This window comes from Tinamus guttatus, unplaced genomic scaffold, assembly GCF_059628265.1.
Source record: "Tinamus guttatus ecotype Peru unplaced genomic scaffold, ASM5962826v1 Tinamus_guttatus_pri_ptg000404l, whole genome shotgun sequence".
NCBI lineage: Eukaryota > Metazoa > Chordata > Aves > Tinamiformes > Tinamidae > Tinamus > Tinamus guttatus.
In genome coordinates, this window is record NW_028288938.1 from 672,127 (window position 1) to 693,422 (window position 21,296).

General features: G+C 49.1%; 2 protein-coding genes across 2 annotated transcripts in view; both read right to left on the minus strand.

The window, feature by feature from the left end:
* The window catches only part of LOC104575167 (SID1 transmembrane family member 1-like), a 51,284-nt gene extending 47,301 nt beyond the window's left edge, over positions 1–3,983 (minus strand). The window contains 1 exon segment of the mRNA XM_088531310.1: positions 3,841–3,983. The gene's annotated coding sequence lies outside the window, so the exon portion shown is untranslated.
* Positions 1–21,296, minus strand: part of LOC148593370 (uncharacterized) — a 37,349-nt gene extending 16,053 nt beyond the window's left edge. The window contains exons 1-4 of the mRNA XM_088531303.1: positions 21,263–21,296; positions 20,274–21,001; positions 4,366–4,462; positions 3,841–3,965 (exon numbers count right to left, since the gene is read on the minus strand). Coding sequence (XP_088387429.1) covers positions 3,841–3,965; positions 4,366–4,462; positions 20,274–21,001; positions 21,263–21,296 — 984 coding nt within the window. The remainder of the gene's footprint in view (positions 1–3,840; positions 3,966–4,365; positions 4,463–20,273; positions 21,002–21,262) is intronic.

Here is a 21,296-nt window from a genome sequence, read left to right on the forward strand (position 1 = left end):
AATTAGGAACTTGCAGACAGTTGTTAATCTCACAGATTCTAAATACAGCCCAGAAAACTTTCAATTCACTTATTCAGCTGACTTGAACTCTGACCAGGAAGAACTTCTGTTGTCTCCAGTCTTCCTCAAGATACCGTCTTGCATCTGCCAGAACCTAGTACGGGAAATACCTGCAAGCACAACATAACGAGTGCCAACTGGGCTTTTCAGGGAAGAAAAAAAAAAAATGCCTGGTAGATCTGACAGTGGTGGAGAGAGCAGCTCTATTTGTATTACTTCATTGTTTCCTCCCAACTTTTTCTTTCTTTCTAGAAGCCTTTGTAATATTGCAGTTGTGGAATTAAACCTTTTATTTCCCAAACTGTTTCATAAAGCCTTACCTAGCCAATGTAAATTCAGCAAAAATACTTTGCAACCTTACTTCAGCCTTCTGGGCAAGCACACTGCTACACAGGCAGCTCCAGCATGTCTGTTCCCCTTCCACACTGTTCAGCCCCCAAGCAGGGACATATGCTTGAGTGTTTCACATTCCACATATTCAACATGTGTCACATTCACCTTTTCCCAATTTTAGATGTCCCCAATTTAAACAACACTAAAATAAGATAATTCTTTTTGCTCAGCTAGTTATTTATCAGCGCTCTAAATCACTCACACCTGGCTTTGCTGGTAGCGTATGGGTGAACAGTGACAGGAGTCCCCTGCAGTTTTTCTCCCGTGCACTAGAAGTTAAACATTAAACAAGCAGCTGTACGGAAGGGGAAATTTCAAAGTGCAACTAGGAGAACAAAAAGGAAGCTAGAAGCACATTTTTAAAAGACTCAGTAATGAATTAAGACTTTCCACCATACAAGACTGAAGAAGGGGCTTCTGATGCACGCCTCTGTCCACAGGCCAATTCTAGAAGCCCTTTGCAACAGACGGGCTATGCTCCTCTTTCTGCAGAGCCTTGCCTTTACAATTGCAAAGCCTGCAGGGATTTTACCCTCCACCCCCCCCCAAAAAGAGATCTAGCAATGTATACATGCATTGGAGTTTCAGCCGAGAGACCTGATCAGCAGATACATCCCCTCATTTTTATTTTGTACACAACAGAAAAGGAAGTGCACAGAAGGCAAGTAGCTGCCTGCCTCAGATCAGCACTGCTTCAGGGATAGAAGCTGCCCTCGCTTGCCACTTCAATTTCTTCACATCTGCCTGATCTTGTAAGATTTGTTTCCCCTTTTGTAGCATGGGCATTTCTATACCCATGTAATAAGGAGATGTGGATAAAGATCACCCCCTGAGATCAGGAAAGCACAGCTCTTCCTAGAAAAAGTGGTAGGCCTCTGAAGCACCAAGCAGAACTGTTTCATTCCTTCCCTAGTCCATCCCTCAACCATTGCTCTATCCAGCTGCATTTTTAGACAGGCCCTCTCAGCATCTACACAGGACGGGTAGGTCACAAACCAGCTCTCATGTCTTGTCTTGTCTTTGGCTCCAAATTGTCCCTTGCTTGCAGCACTACCCCCAGGAGAGGAGGAATGGAGAGCGGGTAGCAGAGAGCGGGTAGCAGAGAAGGGAACAACACTACAACCTTGGCCCTTTCAGAGCCAGGACACTCCAAACCTGGCTTTGCTTCAGAGAGAAAGCAATTACATTCACGCAGTGCAGACCTTCCAGGGTAAAAATGCTCTTTTAATTCAATTAAATTTCCTGTAGCTAAGGTTAATTGCCTGTGTAGTTTCTGCCCCAAGGTACAAGAGGCTTCTGGCTGAATCAGAAAGGGCCAGGAAGAGTGGAGGATCCCACAAGCGGCAGAGAGCTGGCTGACAGCTGGCTCCTTGCTCAGTGGTGATTCAGGGCTGAAGAGAGAAGTGAGAGGGAAGGACCAGCACGCCAATTTTTTGCAGGCATTCGCAGAAGGCTCAGCAACTCTTGCACAAGAGGAGTCTGCCCAAAAGAGATGGTCCCTGGTTCAAGATAAGATTTGCACCATCCAGTTTCCAAATTTTGAGTAACAATGCCCCTTCCCAGGAGATGCAGGACCATCAGCACAGACCTGCTTCTAGTTCTGACCAAGCTATCAAGAAGAGGCCTGTCCTATTTGCAGTGCCACTGCTGGGATGAGGATTGCGCATATATGCATCACATTATGCCAGCCACCACCTTAGAGGTTTCTGCTGCTTCATCTGTAGTGCAGCAGAAGGCCTCCCACTGAGCTATCTTCAAGATGTGACTGGGACATCCCTCACCCAAAAGCTTTTTAGAACATTTCTCCTTTTTATCCAGCAAGCATTTTTTTCTTTCAAATTAGTTTTCACAGAAAAAGATCTGGCAGCATGGCCTTCTTTAAGCATGTTCCTGACAATGCTTAGAGTTCTGCTCTGAAAAGAAATATGAATTTTTCTCTCTTAGGTATATTCTTGGCCAGCTCAATACAACCATGAAATTTTTATGTTATAGCACAGAGAAACGTGGAGAGGAACACTACGGTTCCTGTTTAAATGCAGAAATAGCCTGTGCTTATGGGCTTTTCACAGCCACAGGAACAGGCTAGTCTCTGAGAGCAACCATTAAGCAGAATGGTGATTTAGAATACCTGGAAACCCCACAAAGAAGCTGGCATTCCCCCTTTCAGAGAGAGAGAGAACCGTGGCGTGGGAGGAGGAAGAGAGAGAGAAAAGGAAGCAGACGTGCTTTTTCTTAGAAAGATTCAGCAAAACTCAATTAAATCCAGTGAAATGGATTCATTTTAACTGAAGTCACTGTGTGCATTGTCTCAGCTAACATGTCCCAAACACTACCTGTCCCGTGGACAAGCCTTCACCATAGTAACTCCAGAGCACCTGAAGAAACCTAACTTACCTCATCATGAGTTTCTAGAATGGAGTTGATGTCATAAAACTGCACTTGCCCTCCTGGACTCAGAGGTAACACCCAACAGGAAAGCAACGCTGGGTTTATCTGCTTGCCTCACAGCCCCAAATCACAACTCCTGCCCCAAAAAATACCAGGCATGATTTATTGCCTAGTGATACACAGAAGAAAAAAATATGGATTTTTTTTTCTTCAAAGTAAAGCAAGGAATTATTTTAAAAAGTCCCCCCTCCCTTTATTTCTTTCATTGTGCTCTCTACCAAATCCTTGCATATTAAAACCTTGGGAAAAAAAAAAAAAAAAGGGCACGGAAAGGATATGTTTTCCAATCTCTCCCGCCCTGTGCAGAGAAGGCCAAGAAGGGAGAGTGCTCATAAGGTCGTAGTTTGGGACATCAAAGCATCTTGCCGAATAATTAATGCCCAAACCAAATAGCAGGCCCCAAGTTTCCAAGGCACCACTCAGCTACTCGAGATAAACATGACATTAAAGGAGAAGGGGGCAGGCGGAGGGGGAAGGCAAAGCACGCAAAGGGCGAGCTGCCCTCTCGCACAGCAAGTCCCCGCTCAGACACCCAGGGAGAGCACCCTGACTGACCCCACTTCCCGCGCGAAGTCCGCAAGTGTGTCGGGGGGTGAGGCGGGCGGGGGAAGGGGAGAGCGGAGCGGCACGAGTGGGGAGCGCCTTATCTTCCTCCCTTTTTTAAAAAAAGGGGGGGAGGGGGATAAAAAATTGCTTCTCTTCTGCACAGCCTTTCCCGGAGACGTGAAACCCCGCTGGCAGCCAGGAGCGCCGGATCCCGTTCCTCTCCCCGTGTCTTCCCCCAACCCCGGTACCCCTGCGGAAGACGCAAGGAAGCTCGGAAGCGGGAACCCCAGAGGCTCCCGGGGGAGCCCAACCCTCCGCAGAGCCGCCTCCTCTCTAACCCACGCTGGTCACACTCGCCCGGCAGAGCGGGTCCTGGCGCCGCTGCGCTCTTACCTGCCCGGGCCGGCTGCGGTAGGCGAAGGCGTAGACGCGCTCGGCACTGATGTTCACGGCACCTCGGTAGAGGCGGCCGAAGGCGGCGGGAGCGGATCTGCCCCCGGAGCCGGCAGCGGCGGCGGCTGCCGCGCAGAACAAGACGCAGAGAAGGGCCCAGCCCCGGGCATGGCGCTATCGCCGAGCTGAGCTGAGCTCCGGGGCACTTGGTGCGGCGCCGCCGGGGCCGCCTATGCTCCGGCAGGGCGGGCGCCGAGCCGCTCTATTTGCATTTTAAATAAGCATCTCGGCGGTGCGCACGGGGGTGAGGAAGGCGGACGGCAGTGCGCCTCGATCCCCTCCCCGCCGCCCCCGGCGCTGCGCGGGCACCTCGCTCCTGGGGCCCCCGCGGGCGGCCCCAGGCGGCCAGTCCGCTCCGCCGGCTCGGCGGGGCCGTTGCGAGCTGTTGGCGTGTAGCACCTTTTCCTCCTCAGGAAAGGTGGCGCGGCTGCGCTGCGAGGCAGGCGATGTAGTGGCACTTGGCACCTGCGTATTCATTCATGTGGCACCTCGTGGACGACCACGACAGGGGGTCCCAGCGGCTCTCGCAGCACTTGCCTGACGGGTCCGGGCTCTTGCCACCCTTTCCAGGGCCAGCAGAGCGCCAGCGTACCAGGGCGTCATGACACTATGCACAGGTCATCCTGAACGTTTATTTGTAGCTGTTTGTGACTTTGGGTTGAAGGGTATCATCTTTTAGTTCAATTCAAAGGTGGCTTTTTTTTTTTTCCTTTTTCCAGGGTGTGAAAGACTGGAGCAAAATGGAATTTACTTAATTCAGGCATGGCTTGGTACACTGTGTCATTTAAGTCTTCCATGGTACTGATGCAAAAAATGTGGTAATACTCATAATCTTTTAGCAAGATGAGTGCGATACTGTTGGGCTGTGGAAGGGTCAGGGGTCTCACTGCTTTCAACTTGTATGTACTCTTGTCAAAAACATGTCTGAGAAATGTGTCAAATCCTTGGGTAGAATCATAGAATCATAGAATCATAGAATGCTTAGGGTTGGAAGGGACCTCTAGAGATCATCTAGTCCAACCCCCCTGCATACGCAGGGACACCTAGAGCACGTGGCACAGGACTGCGTCCAAGCGGGTTTTGAAGATCTCCAGAGAAGGAGACTCCACAACCTCTCTGGGCAGCCTGTTCCAGTGCTCTGTCACCCTCACTGTCAAGAAATTTTTCCTTAAGTTCCTATGGAATTTTTGGTGTTTCAGTTTCCGGCCATTTCCTCTAGTCCTGTCAGTGGCCACCACTGAAAAGAGACCATCACCGTCCTCTGCACTCCCTCCCTTGAGGTACTTATAGACACTGATTAGATCCCCTCTCAGCCTTCTCTTCTCCAGGCTGAACAGGCCCAGCTCCCTCAGCCTCTCCTCATAGGGCAGATGTTCCAGGCCCCTGATCATCCTTGTGGCCCTGCGCTGGACTCTCTCCAGAAGCTCCACATCCCTCTTGTACTGTGGAGCCCAGAACTGGACACAATACTCCAGATGCGGCCTCACCAGGGCTGAGTAGAGGGGCAGGATCACCTCCCTCGACCTGCTGGAGACGCTCTTCTTAATGCAGCCCAGGATTCCATTGGCCTTCTTGGCCACGAGGGCACACTGCTGCCTCATGGTCAACTTGTCATCCACCATGACACCCAGGTCTTTCTCCGCAGAGCTGCTCTCCAGAAGGTCGGTCCGCAGCCTGTACTGGTGTCTGGGGTTATTCCTCCCCAGGTGCAGGACCTTGCACTTGGCCTTGTTGAATTGCATGAGGTTTTTCACCGCCCAGTTGTCCAGTCTGTCCAGGTCCCTCTGGATGGCAGCGCAGCCCTCTGGGGTGTCGGCTACTCCTCCCAGTTTCGTGTCATCAGCAAACTTGCTGAGGGAGCACTCTGTGCCTTCATCCAGGTCATTGATGAATAAATTGAACAGGACTGGACCAAGGACTGACCCCTGGGGGACCCCGCTAGCTACAGGCCTCCAACTAGACTCTGCACCGCTGATCACCACTCTCTGGGCCCTGCCATCCAGCCAGTTCCTAATCCACCTCACTGTCCACTCATCTATCCCACACTTCCGAAGCTTGCCCAGGAGGATGTTGTGAGGGACGGTGTCAAAAGCCTTGGTGAAGTCGAGATAGACGACATCCACCGCTCTCCCCTCGTCTATCCAGCCGCTCATTTCATCATAGAAGGCTATCAGGTTAGTCAGGCAAGATTTCCCCTTGGTGAATCCATGCTGACTACTCTTCAGCACCTTCTTGTGCTCCATGTGCTTGGAGACAACGGCCAGCATGGGCTGTTCCATCACTTTTCCGGGGACAGAGGTGAGGCTGACTGGCCTGTAGTTGCCAGAGAGGGAGACATTTTTACATCAGAGAAGATAGAGCATCTCTAGAAAGTAATTTTGATTTATTTTTCAAACCACAGGCAAGCTTGTAGAAGCTGTAATTCATGAAGCCTGCCCACATTGTCCCACTGTGTTCAGTCTGCCCACAGAAGTTTCACAAGTGGGAATCTTTTTCTCAAAAGGGAGAGACGTTTCCTTGGGTGGCTCTTCTTGCGCAGAGAAAAAGCTGTCATGAAGCTCAGCAGAAAGATTTCAGCTTGCATTCTGCCATCATTCTGATGTGTGGACCTTTGCGTGATCTCTGCTGAGAATAGACAAAACAACTGTCAACGATTCCTGCCTCGAAGCAGACTGCTGCTCAGGTCACCCTGCCTTGTCAGAAGCAGAGTCCCAAGAGGAGGCAGCAAGTAGAAAACCCCCATGTGAGATGTCCTGCAAGACGGACCATCCCACACAATGGTTGTGTCAGCCTTGAGTGTCATATTGCATCCCGCAGACCAGAAGACCTGAGCGATGACATCCCTCAAGCTCTTGTGACTGTCTTGCCCCTTACATGGGGTGACCTCTAATGAGACACTTCAAGGCATGGTGCCACTGGAGACTTGCGAATGCCCTTTGACAGCCTGTAGTGCCCCAAACTCCTGACCTATGCAGCTCTGTACTCACCTGCATCCCTCTTCAGACCCGCAGATCCTGGCTACAGATGTCCCCACGTGGCCATAAGTCCTTTAGCACATACAGGAAGGAAGAATGACTCCAGCCGCAGGGAGGACACCAGGGAACATGCTTGGCTTCTCACATCTTCTATCCAAAAGTAGAGGGAGATTTGGAAAAGGAAGAGAGGAGGCAAAGCAAAAGCATGCCTGGGCTATGCCAGGTCCCTCAAAGCAATGTGACAGATGGCACAAGACTAGCATTCTGCATACCGAGCTAATGTTGGCAGCTCCTAATAATTTCTGTGTCGTTTTGTGCTGTATGTATTTCCAATCAGGAGATCAGTGTGGTATCAGTGTATAATCCCTGACCACACTTTCCAATGCAGAATTAAGAAATCCTTCAGTATGACATATGTTGACATATGTTTTGCTGTCCTACCAAAGACTACACATTTTTTCCTCATTTTGAATATGAGATTTCAAGTTGTCTTTTCAAAATGTAATACTTTGTGCTTGCCTTTCTTGAAATTCATCTTATTATTTCCAGAGCAATGTTATAATTTTATTCCCGTCCTTGCCCGCAAACTGTTAGGAGTGCTCTGAGTTATTTGCAGACAAAGATCTATTTCATCATCCAGGTCACTTATGAAAGTAATTAATCTTAGAAGACAGATCAAATCTCCTAATTTGATATGCCTTCCTATTTACAAGAAATTATCCACAACTACATTTTGAGCATTGTTTTTCAATCATGCACCCCTCTCCTGTTAATTCTACCTGGGCCACATATGCCTTTGCAAGAATGGTATTCAAGATAAGATCAGAAGCCTTGCTAAAGCCAAAATATGTTTCATCTGCTGCTTTCAGCACCTAGGTCAGTTATCCTAGTAAACAAATAAATTAGGTTACTTTGATGTGATTTGTTTTGAACAAATCCACATTGCCTGTTTCTCATCACTTTTTTTTTGTTGTTGTTTTTTTTGTTTGTTTGTTTTGTTGTTATTGGGTTGCTTGAATGCTGATGTTGAACAGCTTGTTTCATTATCTTTCCAGATAACAAACAGAAGTTGGCTGCTGCTTAACTCTTCACTTGTCTCCTTTGATAAACACAAGTACTATGTTTTCCCTTCTCTAGTCTGCTTGGCCCTTGTTCTGGATGGTAGCATATTAACTCCTAGAAAGACGAAATGGGAGCAGTCACTGTAAAACACAAGGTGGACTAGGTGGACTATAGGTCTGGGCTACTGGAAATACTTAGGTATTCTTTTATGTATCACAGTACCCTGGTATCAGGGAAGAGCAAATGCTTGTTGCTCTGTAAGGGATATCAACTGGCAGAGTAGGAACCTGTTTGGCAAGGGTCAACCAAGAGTTCAAGTAGTCAGACAAGTCTGTAGTGGTAAGATAGGTCTGAGGTCAAGCTGGGTATGCAAGTCAGTGAGTCAGGGTCAGGGCTGGCAATAATTGTGGACTTAGTCTAAACAGCACTGGATGTTCTGAGTCAGACAAAATGTTCAGTAGCCTCCACAACTAACTGCAGTGTCTTGAACTGGTGGCAGCACATGTGCTCCAAGTCATGCAGAGTGGTTAGTATGTATGAGACTTTAAACACCTAAACCTAGACTAACACACTTTTATCAGCAGTTAAAACATTAGCTAATATATTTTCTAACACAGCTCATTTTACCAGTATAAGCCAAGCCCAGGGCTGTGTCTGTTTGCAAAGGTGAAAGAAAAAATACTGAGCTCACAGAAGTGTGTTGTTGTTGTTGTTGTTTTCATAGCACAGAATAGAAAATCACACTGCTATTGAAAAAGAAAAAAATATCCACCAAACTGGAAATTTCCAAACAGGTTGGAAAACCTCATGGTTTAAAATCACAGCTGTTTGTATGAATATATGGTCTCCACTTTAGGTAAACTCCACTGGAAGTAAATAGATGGCGCAGATGTTCAGCTGAATTCTGCAGAGCTAATGAAACATTTGCAGAATCTCCTCTAAACATGTCGACGCGAGGGTCTCGGACACCACGGACACGATCAATGTGATCAAGCAGTGCCAGTTTATTCAGGGTTCCAGTCGCGCTTATATGCAAGACTTCCCCGTACACGCGAGCGCTTCTTTACAATGATTGGTTAAGATCCCGCGTCTACGCATCTAACTATACAGTGTGACAGGCTAACTAACAGAGGCTAACTAACAGTGTCCATGTGTCCTTACATTTAATGACCATCCCCCTCTTCCTGTTTGTCTCAACTCTTTGACTCCTTATCTGATTGTCTGCCGAATTCCTTATCTTTTATTCAACAGTCTTTTCATCCTTTTCAGCTAGGTGTGGCGCCTATCTGCCCATTCATCTGGGCCTGGCACCCATCTGCCCTTTCAGCTAGGTCTGGTGCCTATCTGGCTTGCTCACAGTATGACCACTGGCCTTCAGAAATCCCACAATTCCCCCTTCTTGTTTTTGAGCGAGCCAAGATTGCTAATGGTTCACCCAAAATATGTCTTTGATCGCCTTGTCCACTGTCTGTCTCAGACACGTAATTAGGCAGGGAACGACAACCAAAATGCATAAGAAAATTAGCAGAATCATCAAACCCGTTTTGATCAGTGATTGTAGCCAACCAAACCTTCTTTACAGCATTCTCAATCATATTGGATACACATTTCAATAAGCAAGGCACAACTAGTAGAATGCAGCACAGAATCAACAACACCATCCCAACACTTAATACCTAACACCGGTGCATCGAATTGATCTGCTGTTCCACAAAGCCAACAACTCTTGATTTGGGTATAATTAACAATTCGCCTAAGAAGCATAACATATCCGTTAGCACTAAATGCAGCATTAACCCTATAATAGCGTTAGAAGCAATACTACCTCCCAAAAGCCACAATATACAGCTAATAATAACAGTAACACTTCTTCCTCCCATGTTTTCCTTCTGCAGGCTCACACTTTCCACAGCTAGGGTACCGGCTGCTTGCCTGCTACATCTGATGTATGTAAGTTTGCTTCCAGCCAAGGTCTCACCCATTTTGCTGGCACCCATCTGGTTCCAGTATCTGTAACAACACAAGCATAACCTTTTCCCCAGGTTATCAAGTCCAAAGGTCCTGTATGACATTTTCCCATGTTCCAGTCTCTCAACATCACCTTACATGGACCCGACTTTACTTCTGTCAGGGCTCCCTTTAGCCCAGCCCCGTGTTTGACCATCAGAGGGACTAGGCTGTCCTGGGGTAATCTCAAAAAATTTAAAACATATACTGCTTTTGCCAATCTCTCTGCAGGCATAATTCCCAATTCTCCCCCTTTTTGTTTTTGTAACTGTCATTTCAGCATTTGGTTAATACGTTCCACTATGTCATGGTCCAGGATGCAATGGTATGGTGAAAAAACAATCTTTTCCTAGTCTCTTTCCAAGGATACAAGTCAGAGTATGGCCCCAGTCCTCCCCTGGTGGTGGTGGGCGGGGGAGAAACACCATAGTCTGACTTGTTCCTGGCTTTTCCGCTTTCAAATTCTGCACTTTCTTGATGTGCTTATTCAGCTCTCTCTGCTGATATATATTACACAATAAAGATCTAAAGACCACACACACAAGCAGCACACAGTTTCTATCCAGTGGCACGACCTCACGTAGCTGTGCACTCCACTAGTGAGTTCCACTGTTTCAATTGCCAAAGCCCATCCTCGTCGCCAATTAGGTTGCGAATGGGCCTGGGATTTGGTGATAATCACCCAAAACAAGGTGGCTACCCGAGCCTCTATTCAGGTGAAAGCACATCAAAGAAGCAAAGTATGACTAATTACTCTTGAGGTAATACTTGTCGGCAGGATACTGAGACTGAACATTCTCTCGAGTTGGCAGATTAGAGGGCTGCTGACAGGCTCCCAACTCAGCGGGCGTCCCCGCAAAGACAACGTGGGCCTCAGTGTTAGGAGTCTCGCCCCCCTCTCTCCGCACTGTCTGTTTATGCCCGGTGCATCCTGCCAGGTAGGGCCAGTACGTACTAGCAGGCAGACCAGGGGGCGGACAAACTCCGCCTTCAGTCACATAACCTTCCCTCCTGGGTGCCTAACTACGCATACCAGTAAGTGGTCCCAGTCAGTGGTCCCAGTGGTCAGTCTGAGTGTCCTGCCTTTCTCATCTTCCTCCCTCTCGAGTGTTTGACATTCAAACTAGTTTAGAGGATATTTGCAGTTAAGTTGGCTACAAGTCCGGTCGAGCGGCCACCTTCAACTGCTTTTGGAGGAGGTCGGCTGTGAACCTGGCTGAGCAGCTGCCTCCGTGCTCCTTATCGCTCAGCCCAGGCAGGCAAACATCTTCTTTCTCAAGATCTGGTTATGACTCTACAGATCATACAAATTTCTAGCTTTCAACCATACCTCGTGTCAGCATCATTATACAAAGGATACAACACATAATACAGATGAACATAGCAAATAGAAGTAATAGCCCTAATAATGGTTTCTGTCCTCACTTAAAGCATTACAATTCTCCAATCTCCACTTTAAAAGACAGATCAAATCCCCCTGCACCTCTCCCCTGGCTGTTGTCAAGCCCTCAGCAACATCAGTCTCCTTGATCTCATTTGCCTTTTCTTCCCTGGACCCCTTCTCTAATTTTTCAAGGCAATCCAGTAAGTCCTGGACTCAGCCAGGCCGTTCCTCAGGCTCACTGCAGGCGTCCAGAAGCGGGGGCACAGACAGTGCAGGCACCGCAGGCGCAGGTGGGGGGATTTTGGCGATGGATCTCCAAACACCAGCAGTTTTCGGTGGCGTGGTGGTCTTGGTCCTGAAGTGCTCGCAAAGGCTTTTACACATACACTGCTCGCAGCTTCGGGAGACTCACAATCCGTCGGTGGCCCTGTGATATCCTTTGGGCGATGGAGGGACTCAGAACTCCACTGCTTTCGCAGCTTGTTGGATGGTAACACTGGGCCCATGAACACCTCCTGAGAGGAGGTAGCTGCTTTCGTCGGCCCAGTCTCTGAACTTGGTGACGTGATAGCCACAAGCACTGCCGTTACAGCAGCGCATTCGGCCTTCATTTCCTTTAATACTTGTCGTACCAACTGCCACCCAGTGGCTAGTTTGACAGCATCTTTGACCCCTTACTCACTCCTTCCCACAACTCTGACCCGATCCGGTCCCATGTCGGCATATCGAAAGCTGCATTTACTGAATGGCCCTTCTCACGGGCCCATGTCAATAGTTTCTCGAGTAAGGTCTTATCATATTTTAGTCCTCTCGTAGAAAGGATATGTTGGAGAACTTAACCACTGCTTCTTCCTCAGAACTTAGCGTGGACCCCATCTCCTCCCCAGCCGCTCACCTGTCCTGGGTAAGATTCCAAAGCCGTCTTTACGCTGGCGATTTTCCAGGCGCCGGGGCAGAGCCTGTTTCGGCTGGATCCTCCCACACCCTCAGGTACCGCCGCTGGTAAGCGCTCCTGGAAGCCTTGGGTGCAAGGGTCCCTGTTCGGGCGCCACTTGTCAACGCGGGGGTCTCGGACACCACGGACACGATCAATGTGATCAAGCAGTGCCAGTTTATTCAGGGTTCCAATCGCGCTTATATGCAAGACTTTCCCGTACACGCGAGTGCTTCTTTACAATGATTGGTTAAGATCCCGCATCTACGCATCTAACTATACAGTATGACAGGCTAACTAACAAGAGGCTAACTAACAGAGGCTAACTAACAGTGTCCATGTGTCCTTACATTTAATGATCATCCCCCTCTTCCTGTTTGTCTCAACTCTTTGACTCCTTATCTGATTGTCTGCCGAATTCCTTATCTTTTATTCAACAATCTTTTCGTCCTTTTCAGCTAGGTGTGGCGCCTATCTGCCCATTCATCCGGGTCTGGCACCCATCTGCCCTTTCAGCTAGGTCTGGCACCTATCTGGCTTGCTCACAGCATGACCACTGGCCTTCAGAAATCCCACATAAACACAGTATGAATAACAACATAAAATGTCACTTTTTCTCTCCCTTCGTAACTGTTTTGTTCTCCCACGCAAAGCAATTTCCTCCCTCAGCTCACTGATCATGATCATGATCACTCCCTCATGATCATTAGCATGATCAAGCATGGAAATCTTCACAAGAGGATTTTTACAGTGACATTAGTAAGCTCAACTTAAGTAAGCTAGACTGATGCAGACTCCAAAAATTAGGAATCCTTGGTGTAAGGAAGTGTTTGTTTTGAATCTGTTTTTTGAGTAAGAAGCAGTAAATTTCTCTGTGGAAGCTCAGAATGCTTGGGGAACAAGGAGTTGCTCACCTTCTCAGTGACACTGCTCATGTGATCTGTATTAGCTGTAGGACAATCGAAAGCCACTCTTTATTCAGACCGTTTCTTAATCTCACTATCTTGTATGACATTCTTCTCATGACCATCCTTCATAGAATCATAAAGGTTGGAAGGGACCTTTAGAGATCATCTAGTCCAAACTCCCTGCACACACAGGGACACCTAGAGCATGGGGCACAAGATTGTGTCCAAGCAAGTTTTGAATATCTTCTGAGGAGATTCCACAACCTCTCTTAGCAACCTGTTCCAGTGCTCTGTCACCCTCACTGTCAAGATATTTTTCCTTAAATTTCTGTGGAACTTGCTTCAGTTTCTGGCTGTTTCCTCTAGTCCTATTGCTGGGCTCATGCTCCTCAAACTCTCCCTTGAGGTACTTATATACGCTGATCAGGTCTCCTCTCAGCCTTCCCTTCTTCAGGCTGACCAGGCCCAGCTCTCTGTCTCTACTCATAGGGCAGATGTTTCAGGCCCCTGATCATCCTTGTAGCCCTGTGCTGGACACTCGCCAGGAGCTCCACATCCCTCTTGTACTGGGGAGCACAGGACTGGAGACAGTACTCCAGATGTGGCCTCCCCAGGGCTGAGTAGAGGGGCAGGATCACCTCCCTCAACCTGTTGGAAATGCTCTTCTTAATCCTGCACCCCAGGATCCCATTGGCGTTCTTGGCCACGAGGGCACACTGTTGCCTCATGGTCAACTTGTCACCCACCATGACGCCCAGGTCCCTGTCTGCAGAGCTGCTCTCCAGGAGGTCAGTCCCAAGCCTGTACTGGTGTCTGGGGTTATTCCTCCCTAAGTGCAGTACCTTGCACTTGTCTTTGTTGAATTTCTTAAGATTTCTCACTGCCCAGTTATCCAGTCTGTCCAGGTCCCCTTGGATCGCAGTGCAGCCCTCTGGATACTCCTCCCAGTTTCGTATCATCAAACTTGCTGAGAGAGCACTCTGTGCCTTCATCCAGGTCATTAATGAATAAATTGAACAGGACTGGACCAAGGGCTGATCCCTGGGGGACGCTGCTAGCTACAGGCCTCCAACTGCACCACTGATCACCACCCTCTGAGCTCTGCCAGCCAGCCAGTTCCTAATCCACCTCACTGTCCACTCATCTATCCCACACTTCCGGAGCTTGCCCAGGAGGATGTTGTGAGGGACGGTCAAAAGGCTTGCTGAAGTCCAGATAAATGACATCCACTGCTCTCCCCTCATCTATCTAGCTAGTCATTCCGTCATAGAAGGCTATCAGGTTAGTCAAGCATGATTTCCCCTTGGTGAATCCATGCTGATTACTCCTGAGCACCTTCTTCCCTCCCATATGCTTAGAGACAACATCCTTAATGGGATGTGAAATATATTTCCAAAGGGGGAGGTTTCCCAGGTTTCCTGGCAGGTGCACTGAAAGACAGCTTGGGTGTCACCAAGAAAGGATATTAAAGAAATCAATATTAGCTAGCAGAAAAGAATAGGCCAGGCGGGCAGATCTTGCCAGCAATGACAGAGGACACCCCCTTACACAGCTCGCTGCTGCCTCCCTGCCGCAGTTCGAGAAGCCGCGCGGAACGGTTACGGCGGGGTAGGCGCTGCGCCCTGCGTCTTCTCTGGGGGAGGGCGGTACGCCAGGTCGCGCGCGGTCGTTGTTGTGGGGCGCGAGAGGTGGGGCGAGCCGTTGTCCCCTCCCTCCCCTCGGGAGCAGGGAAGAAAAAAAAAACTCCCCGTCCCCACACCAATGGGTGGGTGTGAGTAATCTGTGTGGGCCCTTACGGCGGAGTGCGGTCGTTTCCGCCTCTTCCTCTACCCGTGTCCTTGCTCCGCGGCCCGCGGACCTGCGGGTCCTGGGCCTCTGCCCGGAAGGGCCTGAGGAAGCCGGCGGCCAATCGGGACTGGGACGTAAGTGCTTCCCTTTCCCGAGTGCCGAGCCGGACCGCTGCCCCCTCCTCCTCCTTTCTTGTTATCCTCCTTTCTTGTCCTCCTCCTTTTCCTTCTTCTTCAGCTCCCGCGCGGGACGCGGATCCTGGCCCTGGCGGGCGCCTGGAAGTCCCGCAATCCAGTACAGTGGTTGCTGCCCCTGTCACTGGAAGCCAGGAATAAACCTCTTAACACCAATTTCCACCAGCTAGTGGGGAATGATGGGACCCATCTTAGCAAGAGGGGCACATGTCTCTGCCAAAAGGCTGGCCAATCTGTTTAGGAGGGCTTTAAACTAGGCAAGAAGGGGGAAGGGGAATGGCACACTGATACGGCAAGCAGTACCGCACAGCCCAGGTCAGATGGCATCCAGCGGGAGTATGCTAGTGCGGAAGTGAGGATAGGAAATGATCACGGAGGGTCCTCTTTCACCCCTCCTGGGAAACCTGTGGCCTCTGTTGCTTCCCTGAAATGCCTGTATACCAATGCGTGAAGCATGGGGAATAAGCAGGATGAACTGGAGATCTGTGTGCGGTCCCAGCATCATGATCTCATTGGAATCACAGAGACGTGGTGGGATAGCTCGCACGACTGGAGCGCTGCCATGGAAGGCTATGTGCTCTTTAGGAAGGACAGGCTGGGAAGGCAAGGTGGTGGAGTTGCTCTTTATGTGAGAGAGTAACTGGAATGCATGGAGCTCAATCTGGGAGTGGAGGATGAGCGAGTTGAGAGCTTGTGGGTAAGGATTAGAGGGCAGGCTAATGTGGGAGACACTGTGGTGGGTGTCTGCTACAGGCCACCTGACCAAGACAAGGAGGTTGATGAGGCCTTCTATAGGCAGCTGGATATTGCCTCACGGTCACAGGCCCTGGTTCTCATGGGGGACTTCAACTACCCCGACATCAACTGGGAGGACAACACAGCCAGGCATAAGCAGTCCTGGAGGTTCCTGCAGAGCGTCGACGATAACTTTTTGACGCAGGTTGTGGAAGAGCCGACGAGGAGAGGTGGGCTACTGGACCTCGTGCTATCAAATAGGGAGGGCCTAGTAGGAGATGTGAAGGTGGGGGGTAGCCTCGGCTGCAGTGACCATGAGTTGGTGGAGTTCAGGTTTCAACGAGGAGGAGGCAGGGCTGTAAGTAGCCTTGCGATGATGGACTTCAGGAGGGCCAACTTTAGCCTCTTCAGAGACCTCCTTGGTAGAATCCCATGGGCTAGTGCTCTAGAAGGCAGGGGGGCCCAAGAGAGCTGGTTAGATTTCAAGCAGCACTTCCTCCACACCCAGCAGCAGTGCATCCCTGTGCGTAGGAAGGCAGGCAGAGGGGGCAGGCGACCTGGGTGGATGAGCCGGGAGCTTGTGGCAATGCTCAAGCAGAAGGCAGCGGTATACAAAAGGTGGAAAAAAGGACAGGTCCCCTGGGAGAAATACAGGAACGTAGTCAGGGAATGCAGAGATGCGACAAGGAAAGCTAAGGCACGTCTGGAAGGCAAGCTGGCAAGGGACGTTAAAAATAACAAAAAAAAATTCTTCAAATACCTTAACAGCAAAAGGAAGATCAGGGAAAACGTGGGTCCACTGGCGGATGGGATGGGCACCCTGGTTACAAATAACACAGAAAAAGCAGAGTTGCTCAATGCCTTCTTTGCTTTGGTGTTTACCAAGGGCAGCCCTTTAGAGCCCCAGGCCCTAGAGACAAGAGAAGAAGCGGGTGGAGAGGAAGACTTGCCCTGGGTAGAGGAAGATTGGGTCAGAGAGCACCTAAGGAAACTCGATACCACAAAATCCATGGGCCCTGATGGGATGCACCCCAGAGTGCTGCGTGAGCTGGCAGATGCCATAGCTAAGCCGCTCTCCATCATCTTTGAAAGATCCTGGAGAACGGGGGAGGTGCCGGAAGACTGGAAGAAGGCCAATGTCACGCCAGTCTTCAAAAAAGGCAAGAAGGAGGACCCAGGCAACTACAGGCCAGTGAGCCTTGCCTCCATGCCTGGAAAAGTGATGGAACGGCTCATGCTGGCCTTTGTCTCCAAGCCCATGGAGGACAAGAAGGTGCTCAAGAGTAGTCAGCATGGATTCACCAAGGGGAAATCTTGCCTGACTAACCTGATAGCCTTCTATGATGAAATGACCAGCTGGATAGACGAGGGGAGAGCGGTGGATGTCGTCTATCTCGACTTCACCAAGGCTTTTGACACCGTCCCTTACAACATCCTCCTGGGCAAGCTCCGGAAGTGTGGGATAGATGAGTGGACAGTGAGGTGGATTAGGAACTGGCTGGATGGCAGGGCCCAGAGAGTGGTGATCAGCGGTGCAGAGTCTAATTGGAGGCCTGTAGCTAGCGGGGTCCCCCAGGGGTCAGTCCTTGGTCCAGTCCTGTTCAATTTATTCATCAATGACCTGGATGAAGGCACAGAGTGCTCCCTCAGCAAGTTTGCTGATGACACGAAACTGGGAGGAGTAGCCGACACCCCAGAGGGCTGCGCTGCCATCCAGAGGGACCTGGACAGACTGGACAACTGGGCGGTGAAAAACCTCATGCAATTCAACAAGGCCAAGTGCAAGGTCCTGCACCTGGGGAGGAATAACCCCAGACACCAGTACAGGCTGGGGACTGACCTTCTGGAGAGCAGCTCTGTGGAGAAAGACCTGGGTGTCATGGTGGATGACAAGTTGACCATGAGGCAGCAGTGTGCCCTCGTGGCCAAGAAGGCCAATGGAATCCTGGGCTGCATTAAGAAGAGCGTCTCCAGCAGGTCGAGGGAGGTGATCCTGCCCCTCTACTCAGCCCTGGTGAGGCCGCATCTGGAGTATTGTGTCCAGTTCTGGGCTCCACAGTACAAGAGGGATGTGGAGCTTCTGGAGAGAGTCCAGCGCAGGGCCACAAGGATGATCAGGGGCCTGGAACATCTGCCCTATGAGGAGAGGCTGAGGGAGCTGGGCCTGTTCAGCCTGGAGAAGAGAAGGCTGAGAGGGGATCTAATCAGTGTCTATAAGTACCTCAAGGGAGGGAGTGCAGAGGACGGTGATGGTCTCTTTTCAGTGGTGGCCACTGATAGGACTAGAGGAAATGGCCGGAAACTGAAACACCAAAAATTCCATAGGAACTTAAGGAAAAATTTCTTGACAGTGAGGGTGACAGAGCACTGGAACAGGCTGCCCAGAGAGGTTGTGGAGTCTCCTTCTCTGGAGATCTTCAAAACCCGCTTGGATGCAGTCCTGTGCCACGTGCTCTAGGTGTCACTGCGTATGCAGGGGGGTTGGACTAGATGATCTCTAGAGGTCCCTTCCAACCCTAAGCATTCTATGATTCTATGATTCTATGAATTTAGTATTAAGAAGCAGGCATTCACTTTATTGCAGGGCTGGGTGCACAGGGGATAGCTCCACCTATCGTGCACACCCTAAGGTGCGCTTGCTAAAACTTTTATTTCCCTGTTATCTACATATGCATTAAACTCTAGGGCCAGTCATATATGCTATTTCCCAGAAGTAATTACAATCTACCCCACCCTCGTATGCCCTCTGCCCTTTGGTGGTCTTCTGAGAGCCCCTGGTGGTCGTCTCGCTGTGTCCACTTGATGACAACCCGCCACTCACTTCCATATATGGCCCCCTTCTGGCTCAGAGGCCCTGTTTTGGTCCTACTGCCCAGTTCCAGACAGTTCTTTGAAGATACGATGGTCCTTATCTTCGTTTTCAATTGGTCTTTGCTGTTTGTCCATATCGTCTCATGATGTCCCAGAAACATTTGCTGTTTTGTCTGTATTTTCCGTTGACAACAGCAAAAACACGTCCTTGGGTGCATTCTCTTCTGGGGTTTCTCATAACGCCGCCATCTTGCTTTGTCTGTGCTGGCTCAGGCTTTTCTTACTGGTGGCCTGAAACCTTGCAGGTTGGCCCCAAGTGGAGTTTCTGGAAAAGCTTTCTGCTGGTCCTGCCTTTGGGGGTTTTTGCTCTGTGACCGTTCCTGTCAGGTCTGTTTTGGGCAGCAAGGCCTGCGTGACCTGACTCTGGCATGGATTGCATCTCTTGGGTGGCATGCAGTACATGCTGGCTCTGTATCAGATAAAGACTTGGAGATTCTCTATGCTTCTGGAAGTATTGGTTGGCAGGAGTCTCTAGAGATCAGCGATGTTGTAGGTGGAGTGGGGTTGTTACCAGCACTAGGTCAGCCAGAGCAACCCTTTCTCCATCTGAAACTTGAAAATCTCCCAGGAAGATCAACCACATCTCCTAGTGCCTTTCCTAGGGATGCACTGCCCTTCTGATAAAGATACTTAATGTGGTATCAAGCTGATACAAAGTTCTGGAATTTGTGTTCTTTTTGTCATTCATTCTCTTGTCTTTCCTCTCCCCCTGACCTTTTTCACCAGCCTTGAACCAGCAGGATGAATTGATGTGTATGAAACTTTGAACAACGTAGTTGTGGCACCCTTGATCTGGTACCAGGGCCATTAAAGATGGATTTATATTTCTTTTTCCACTTTGGCCTGAGTGAAAAGAACAGAAGAAAAGGCATTAGTTTTATTTATTTATTTATTTTGGATCCCTGCAGTTTTTAAGAGCCTTAGAATGTAAACATACAGATTTAGAAACCTAGTGTTGGGTCCAGTTTTCGAATTGACAGAGAAAGAGGCAAACACCATCGATATATTGTGCTCCTTAATAATAGGAGAAAGATAATAAGTATTACCAGCTAGCTGGGGTCCGGGCTTTCCCACGCAGGGGTCACACCACGGATCGCGACTGCTTCGGTCATCCCTCTTTTATACCGTTCTTACCCCAAAAATGTTCCCCCTCCCGTTTTCCTGTTCTTCTTTCAAGTCAATGTTATCTATATTTTATTGCTGACTGGGACACCTGGATAGGCAACCCCTTCATGCAGAACATGCTAACTTGCCATATATCAGGAGTCCTTGCAAATAGGCAACCCCTCCATGCAGAGCCACCTGTCATGCCATTTATCAAGAGTCCTTGCACTTTGAGACTAAGTATTGACTAGATTATTAGTACACTCTACATTAACTATTTAATCCTTACATTCCCCCCTTTTTCTTTTGTTCATATCAGAGAATCCTTTCTCGATTCTTCTGAGTTTGTCGCATAAGCATTATATGCATAAAATTAACTCGATTTGTAGCTTTTTCCATAACCCCCATTACACATTTCCATATTATACAGATACATAGTAACAGCAATAACAGAATTACAAATATGCGCAATCCTTCTTTTATCAGTCCTGATGTCCACCCAGGTAACCCTCCAAACAATGACTCTAGCCATCCGTCCATCAGTCCTTCTTCCCGTGTTATCTTCTGAGTGTGTTCCTTGAGCCAGCACAATTGTTGGTGAATCGATTGGCTATGATCAGACAGGTTAAAACAACAAAGTCCTTCAAACTCTTCACATCCATGTCCATGCACGAGGAGCAAGAAGTCTATAGCCGCCCGATCCTGTAGTAGTGCATGTCGCAGGCTGTTCTGATCGAGCAGGAGTTGTTCCAATACTTCAGTTGTTACATTTGCTTGCTTCTCACTCCAACAGGCTAACTTCGAAAGTTCCCTTAATGCATTTCCTGCTGCGGCTCCTGGTACAAAGATAGCTAAGGCCACCCACGCGGCTACTGATATTAACTGTACATTATCATCACATTCCGGTGTTAAACCAAGGGAACGCTTTTGCCTTCTTTGTTTCTGCTTCATAGTTAACAACTTAGCTCTAGAAGGGGTTATCATTACCAGTTGCCCTAAATAACACGGTCCCCCATAGGCATTCTTAGGTATTCCCTGGAGTAAAAACACTCCATCTGGCAAGGCCTTAGCGGTACCATTATTCCATAGTAAATCTGTACTCTTATGTACCTGTCCTGATGGATCCCCCCCATATGCTCCTAAGGGTAATCCCGCAGGGAACCGTTGTTGTAACCCGTCGACTGTCCCATTTATCCCTCAGAATGTCCCGTTTGCATATATGGGACCGCTACCACCTGGGCTGTTTCTTGTTTAGTGGGGAAGGCCTCCACCCACCCCGAGAATGTGTCTACTAATACCAATAAATATCTATACCCATATTTACCTGGTTTTATTTCCATAAAATCTATTTCATAATGCCTTCCAGGTTCACCACCTCTCTCCCTTATACCTTCATGCACCTTTCTGACCCTCGATGGCTTCATTTCCTGACAT